Source organism: Branchiostoma belcheri, unplaced genomic scaffold, assembly GCF_001625305.1.
Source record: "Branchiostoma belcheri isolate BF01 breed outbred unplaced genomic scaffold, Haploidv18h27 scaffold17, whole genome shotgun sequence".
NCBI lineage: Eukaryota > Metazoa > Chordata > Leptocardii > Amphioxiformes > Branchiostomatidae > Branchiostoma > Branchiostoma belcheri.
Window position 1 is genome coordinate 3344985 of NW_017803157.1, and position 7584 is coordinate 3352568.

The 7584-nt window shown below is 40.5% G+C and overlaps 2 protein-coding genes and 1 long non-coding RNA gene across 3 annotated transcripts; 2 read left to right on the forward strand and 1 right to left on the reverse strand.

Annotated features, from left to right (window-relative positions):
* Positions 1-6: 6 nt before the first annotated feature.
* LOC109466738 lies at positions 7-1182 on the reverse strand. The gene is made up of 3 exons (XR_002140035.1): positions 1107-1182; positions 338-568; positions 7-86 (listed from the first exon to the last, which is right to left on the reverse strand). It is a non-coding gene; the product is annotated as an uncharacterized LOC109466738 (long non-coding RNA).
* Positions 1183-1988: 806 nt separating this feature from the next.
* LOC109466624 (zinc finger and BTB domain-containing protein 5-like) lies at positions 1989-2978 on the forward strand. Its single transcript, XM_019764354.1, has one exon. It carries the CDS (start codon positions 1989-1991, stop codon positions 2976-2978), a length of 990 nt encoding a protein of 329 aa, XP_019619913.1.
* A 588-nt stretch (positions 2979-3566) lies between these two features.
* LOC109466854 (gastrula zinc finger protein XlCGF8.2DB-like) lies at positions 3567-7340 on the forward strand. The gene is made up of 6 exons (XM_019764713.1): positions 3567-3748; positions 4122-4242; positions 4526-4662; positions 5103-5233; positions 5819-5939; positions 6393-7340. Exons 1-6 carry the CDS (start codon positions 3582-3584, stop codon positions 6487-6489), a joined length of 774 nt encoding a protein of 257 aa, XP_019620272.1. The 5' UTR covers positions 3567-3581; the 3' UTR covers positions 6490-7340.
* The last annotated feature ends 244 nt before the right edge of the window (positions 7341-7584 follow it).

Below are 7584 nucleotides of genomic sequence, written 5' to 3' on the forward strand. Positions count from 1 at the left end.
CTGTCCTGTAGTCGTGATGACCGTCTGCAAACATCACTGGTACCCTCACTACCAGGGCTCAGCTTCTTACTAACACCTACTCCAACCTGTCAGGAACAGAAGATAGTTAAAGAAGCCGACAAAACTCACCACAACTTCCAAATTTTTATTGACAAAAAGAAAACCTCTCAAAACCCACTCATTACAGAACAAGTGGGATACTATCATGTTGTAGTTCCTATCCATGACATGATATTATTATGTTATTGAACAATTCTTCTTTTGTTTATTGTGCATACTTCTGTTCTAATTGTAGGGAACTAATAAAAGATATGTAATATGATCTAACACATTGTACCTTGATAGGATGATTCCCCAAATAGCGCCTCCTAGGTGCTCCACCATGTACTGCAGTGCTCTCATGTTGGGTCTTTGTACCAGCATGATGGCCCCTTCCTTCTGTACTTCTGTCCCTCCCATTCACATGTTTCTGTTGCCGCCATGTCTGGGACAGTTTCTTCATTGTTTTATTCTTAGATGGTTGATCCGTAGTCAGTGTGAATCAGTAGAATCAGGCTGAATGTGTCAGCTAAAGGAAGAAAGAAACCAACAACATAATTTTTCACATCTTAATTTTGGGCCCCATGCACGATCAGCCTACCTTCAGGAATACACCAGAATACAATGGAATACACCAAGGAGCTTTCAGCATAGTGTATTCCGTTATAGTTTATACGTTAGTTGCTATGTGTACTCCGATGTATTCCAGTTTATTTTCGGTAAATAGGCTGACACAGTAGGCTTAACGTTATAATATATGGATAAATGAAATAGCTAGAACTAAGCATAATTCTTTGGAAAATATACAGGATTGCATTTCCTAGTTTCGATCATATTCTGGATCAGTCTAAAGCAGTTATATTCGTGGTAGTTCGTGGAATTTTGTCGTCAGCACAGCAAAATTTTTGCAAAATATGCGACAAGAAAATCGAAAACTGCGGACCGCCTTTACCCACTTCAATTACCTAACAACGGATTTCATTACAGTACCTAATGTTTAACAAATCTAATTACAACTTATTGTCAAAATCTATCTTGAAAAGGCACAAATTAAAGAAGCGTCCTACCTGAAAAATTCATTTTGATTTGAAAAGTCCGCCATCTTCGTTGGTTATGCGCAGGGGTTGATGGGATAGTTTAAAGTACCGGACTATTCTATTATGATATAGGTTATGGGTTCTTTATGGTTTATTTCTATTCTTGTTGTTTTGCAATTTTTTCATAGATTTTGTGCTAAATTTTACTTTTTAAAACACGTGTAAATAATTTAAAACATATGTAAGTAAGTTTTTATTTTATTACCAACCTGCAAAAACACACAGAAAACCAGAAATAGATTAATCTCCCCTATTAGTTGTCATTATGGTAGGCTCCAGGCATTTCTATTTCCGGGAGCGTTTGCAAGGTATTGTACAGATTGCAATAAGTTTTATAGAACTTCGGTAGCATTTTCCTGTCATGTTTTTCGATATATAGGTGAGTAGACTATGCAGATAACGTTGTACCAAAATAGAACTAACATTCTATTAATAGAAATCAGAATTTCGCCTGGTATGGTGCGGCATTTGGTAGCTGGTCACTGGTATTTATAACTTGGTGCATCAATGTGCTAAGGGAAACATGCTTTGCATTTGAATTATGAGGCGCATGCAATACTTAGGGATGTTTTCTATCCATAAACAAATGGATAAGCAGCTTAAAGAGATTCTAAACCTCCTTGATATTACTAGTATAGAGTAAGTATTAAACAGAAAAGCTCTTATATGAATTATGACACAAATTTTGAAATACAGAGTCCTAGTCAGATTTATTTTTAGTCTGCAATATTGCATAATTTTTCTTCTGCAACATAATTCAAAAATGTCTCTCAGTAAATGCAGACTGCAGATGGTATTATACTATTTCTAACAATGACGTAACTTTTCCATTTTTTTGCACAGTTTTTACTGATGGCTGGAAACTTGGATGGCAGCAGATCTCGCGGCTCCTGGGTGCACCAGCCTCCCAGGTACTTCAGGGAGGTTTTTTCTATTCTAAAGCAGCAGAGGTTAGAGCAACAGTACTGCGACGCACAAGTCATCGTCAACGGACAACCGTTCCCCGCACACAAGGCACTCCTAGCCGCAAACAGCAACTTCTTCCACCAATACTTCACCATCAACAAGGACTCCAGTAGGGTCGAGCTTAACAACATCAGTGCAGAGAGTTTTAAGAGCATTGTTGAGTTCATGTATTCAGGGAGGCTTTTGCTACAGGAGAGCAATGTAACAGACGTGTTGCAGACCGCCAGCTTGCTACAGATGCACGACATCGTCACAGTTTGTTGCAATTTTGTGAAGGAGAAGCTACAAGCCAACAGAGTAGAGCAGAACATACCAGATAACACACAGCTGCAAAGAACAGATAGTCATGTTAGCTTTGATCCTCCACAAGTCGCACAACAGATAAACCAACCAGGAAGACCAGCCCATCTGGGGATAGCTGTGAATGAGGAGGCGGGACCATCTAGTCTGGTGGGAGCCATGCGTAGAAAGTGTACCGTGGTCCCTCGAAGAGCGATCTCCCCAAGCATGGGTCCAGACTACAGCGTGGACAGAGACAGTGGGATGAACACGAGTAGCGGCATCGGAGGCCATGATTCTCATCCGGAAGAAGACGTACAGACAGACAGCATGGATGTCGTCATCAGGGTGAAATCTGAGGACACGTCAGACGACCGGGTCCTAGTAGAGGCAGGCGCTGCATCATCATCATCGCAGGAGAATAATCCCGCGCTGTTGAGCCAATCGTCTGACGGCAGCGAGCGAGATTTTGTCGCTCCGACGAATCAGCAGGGCGCCGCGAACCCGTTACAGGTCTGTACTACCACTCTGGCAACTGATTCTTACAACAACTCCATGTTACAACTTACTGCTTCCTACAATGTAAGCGATATGTAAATTATGTATATAATAGTTGTTCTTTGAGGACGTAATATATATTGTCAGCGTAAAGTGTTTTTAAATCTCATTTTAAAATGTAGTTTTTATCGATCTGCTCTGTGTATTTTAAACATTGTCATAATTGTAAATATTGGCTCAAGTCATATTTTGAATTTTTAACATGTTATTGTTAGGCCACACTAATTTAATTTCTTGGTTAATGGATTCGCCCGCTTCATTTTTTTCTGATTTGCAAATAAAAATAAAAATTCAGAATCAACTGCAACATGCTCATATTTTGCCCTGAACAGTTGAGAACAGTCCTTTTCTTGCTACTTGTTACAGTCATCCCATATTTCAATGCAGTGGTATCGTTAAAAGTTCAAAATTCATTGTTTAAATTTTGAACCAGCCTGGTGTGTTGACTTCATGTCTCCTTTCGTAACCATTTTAGGCAATAATAGGATGCGTAGGTCTGTTTTTATTTTTAATTTTTTTTCGCCAGCCCGCTCCATTATTTTTCTAGAAAAATCCGTTAACCAAGAAATTAAATTGGTGTGGCCTTATGCCAAAATTGTGAATAAATCTGAATCTGAATCTCAGGTCGCGCCGGAGCAAAGCATGATGGACACAGGGCGGCATCTGGAGACCTCTCCCAGCAGTGCATCTTGGGAAAGCCCGCTCCACTCCGACTCCAGCTCCGACGTCCATCCCGTCGCCATAGCGATGCCCAACTGCAGGCAGGAGGGCCAGGTCGAAGGTCAAGCCTGGACAGTGGCTGCCTGCAGGTAATTTATTTTTGTTATTTATGTGTATTTCGAAATGCAACAATACATTACACTGACTTACAGAGGGGCTTGCATGCCCTTTTTTGTATGGCGTAATCAGGCCTTTTTAGTCTTCATAATCCGTAGGTGGACCTCCTCAAAAATCAACGTAATTCATGATAGTACATTAGCTGTAAAGCGCAAAGTCGTAATCAGCTCTGAAACTTTAACGTAATTCGTAATCAGCGGCGAAAATTATGCGTAATTCGTAACACTCCCCCCCATGCAGACCCTATTACAGGCAGCTGGGCCGATATTCGTAAGTCAACAATTATAGTACATATGGGGAAAACAGCTGACGTTACTTGGGTACAATAATTTCTAATTTCTGCAGGTTAACACAACAGCAAGAACCGGGGGCGCCGGAAACCAACGTGTTGCCAAACTCAGATGTACAGTGTCCGTTCTGCTACGACAAGTTCTCAGCAGTATTCGAGCTGTGGCGGCACGTGAAGGTATTGTTTGTTTGTTTCACATAACCGGTAAACTGCTAGCCAACATCCAGCTGCCCCCCGAAAAGGGGCCAGTAAAGCCGCGGACGGCAGAGTTTGCGTTATACAGACTAGTAAACTGCCTTTTCTTTTAGGCGTTACACACCAGTTTTGTACATGTAAGTACAAGCTGCGTAAGACTGGGCTGTTAGGTTTAAACCACTTACACCGGAATGACCCCTACCCCTTACATATTTACATTAGGTCTCCTTCTTACTTTTCAAACTTTCCAACTTACTTTTTGAAGGGCCACCGTGGGGACAACCCGCCGCACCTCTGTAAGATCTGTGGCACGACATCGCCCACCCAGAAGGACCTAGACATCCACATCCAGTACAACCACCCCGGGATCAAGATGTACCAGTGCTGCTTCTGTCCCACCAAGTTAGTAGTACAAAAATTAAATTAATGTACTGGTAGTAGTAATTATGTTTACCAAAGGAAAACATATTGTTTTTGCTCAGTTTCTTCTTCCTCTTCTTCTTCTCCAAACAGTGACCTCAATGACCTGAACCAATGCTGTGTCTGTTACCATGGTAACTAGTATTGGGTTACATCATGTTGCAATTTTATAGCAGGAGGGATTTAGACTGATTTCTGACGTATGTGAACGTGTTTGAGTAGGAATTAACAGAGCAGACCATATGTGAAGGTAAACATTATGCATTTGCTTTGAAAATGTTTCCTTTCTAGTTGGGTTGTTTTTTTTTACTTTACCTTACTCAGTTTTTAAATACTAGTATGTAAAATGGTACTCTATTCAGCCAGTGTGGCTGCAATGTACTTTTGATCAAAATGATCAAATAAACCTTTCATTCATACAGGTTCTGCCACAAGAGGAACATCATGCAGCACCTGCGCATGCACATGCAGCGTAAGGAGTTTGCCTGCAGCGTCTGTAACGCTCGCTTCTTCTACGAGAACCACCTCGTCAACCACATGAGGACTCACACTGGTACGTATCTGATACCAGCCCAGAAAAGAACAAAAAAACAGTCATGCCTTCATATATCAGAGCTATCAACCAAGAATTAAGGTGTACAAAAACTCCATTTGATATTTTCCATTTGCTCAACCACATTAGAACAAACACTGGTACATTTTTATGTCTACTGTATGTTGTCTAATCTCCAAGCAGATGCTATGGTGGAAAGGCTGTAACCATGGGCTAAAGGAGTGACCATTATGACTAATAAACTGCTGGACCACTAAGTATCTGATACCAGCACAGAAAAGAACAAGAAACAGCCATGCCTTTAAGCATCAGAGCTATCAACCAAGAATTGTGATGTTCAAAAACTTGTATTTTCCAAGAAGTATCGGAGAATACAACTCGCTGTCACCAAGCAGAGTTGGGGCATCATCACTGGAAAGCTTTACACAACTCCTGCAATTAAAAGAGTGCAAAGATGAGTGTACATAACAAGCCGTTCAGTGTAATATAGCTAGCAGCCGCCATGCCACTGCCACCATGTTACACCGAAGGGCAAAGCAGTAAATGTAAATTGATAATTATTCTGTCCTGTTTCTGTGCCTGTAGGTGAGAAACCATTCCAGTGCCCAGAGTGTGGTGCCCGTTTTGCCCTGAAGGGTAACCTGAAGGCCCATCTGCGTATCCACACAGGGGAGCGGCCGTTTGGGTGTGAGGTGTGCGGACACAGGTAAGTAGACTGGTTTATTCATTCATTTCACATAATATACATAATATACTTAGTATGTTGAAAGTCCTGGCAGCATTGGGGCTGAATTGTAGACTATTCTTATATATTAATTAAAAACTTTTAGAATGTTCAACCTTGGACTATCAGGCTACTAGATTTGCGGAGAGGATGTAGGACTGTGGAGCTAAAATAGGTTTGGTAACCAGGCTATCAGGCTGCTGGAAGGGATCGGGAGTCCTTAGGACACTTTTCATTTTGCTTGTGGAAAACAGCTAAGGGGAATTTCCCTGATACATCTACAACAAACCTGTAAATACTGTACATAGCGTCTGTCTTCTGTTACAACCAGTGGCAGTGGAATATTAGCTCTTCAGTAAGGTAAAACTAGATTGAGATCACTTTGCTTTTTCCTTTTGTCAACTTAAAAAAATCTGCCATGTTCCCATCTGGCAGGTTCACCCGTATGTTCACCCTGAAGAAACACATGCAGCGTCACACCAGGTTCTTCAACATGGAGAGTGGCATGCCGACAACAAGCAGTGCAAAATAGGAGCCCCAGATGTTTTGCCAGTGTTCTAGCTAGCATCTTTCTTTCCGTCATTTGATGGAATTTTGCCGCTTGTGAAGGACAAAAGCGTTGCGCAATCCATCATGTTTGATGGACAAAAATCGGCATAACCGCAAAATGCAGGAAATAGCAAAGGGTCAAGATTTCACTCTCCCACTGCATTATTTTCAAGCATGTAGCTATTATGATTTTCAAGATAACTTGTAAAAAATTACTGTAGTCAGCTAGTCAGATTTTGAGGTACCGGGTAACCAAGGATGGTACCCGCTGGGTCATCTGTTAGTTCATTGGTACAGTCTACTATAGGACATGAACTCTGAAATCTGTGTCTCTCTCTTATAATGTCAATGTGCTTTATGTAGGGAGACCACTTAGTTATTAGTCCAGATTTTATAGGTCCCCTGTGTGACCATTTTAGACAAGTTTGACTGTACTAAGAATTGAAAGCCTGTCACACTTTCATATTTATTAAGAACAGCACATTTATTTATTTATTGTCAATGTTAGTAGATCTAGCATACTAGCATCAAATGAAGGTAACATTATAACTTGGCATGATACAGAGTACATTGCAGAAATCTACATTATTAGTCACATCATATCTTTGCTTACAGCATTCTACATTGCTTTCTTACAACATATGAATTGATAGTCTCAAAAATAAAAACAAATGGCTATGAAACTCTTCACACCCAAGTATCATTGTACATATTGTGTGTATCAATGGCAAAAACATCAATAAATAGTATCCACTTCTGTGCAGAGGCTTTTTTTTCTCTTTGCACCCTTCAAATACATCCCAAAGTGAACAAACAAAACATTGGTTACGGCTAGCACAGGAGCACAAGTACACGAGTTTTGATAAAATCTGCAATGTTTCAACACCTTAATAATAAACTGACATAGTTAACTGTGAGCCTGAAGTATCTTCTATTCATTGAACCTTTTAGATTTTTTTGTCACCATTTTTAAACTGCATTTTGGAGATGGCAATCAACACGTTTTGTTGGATGATGCATATTTTGTTTGGGTAATCTCTCTAAAAAGGACACCCACAAATTTCAAAGGAGGTACATA

What these genes read in the sequence shown, in the direction of transcription:
- LOC109466624 (XM_019764354.1), top strand. Translation starts at nt 1,989, where the DNA reads ATGGCTGGAAACTTGGATGGCAGCAGATCTCGCGGCTCCTGGGTGCAC.
- LOC109466854 (XM_019764713.1), top strand. Translation starts at nt 3,582, where the DNA reads ATGATGGACACAGGGCGGCATCTGGAGACCTCTCCCAGCAGTGCATCT. An exon ending in TGCTGCTTCTGTCCCACCAA is followed by an intron (nt 4,663 to 5,102) that starts GTTAGTAGTACA and finishes TCATTCATACAG; the next exon opens with GTTCTGCCACAAGAGGAACA. An exon ending in CCACATGAGGACTCACACTG is followed by an intron (nt 5,234 to 5,818) that starts GTACGTATCTGA and finishes CTGTGCCTGTAG; the next exon opens with GTGAGAAACCATTCCAGTGC.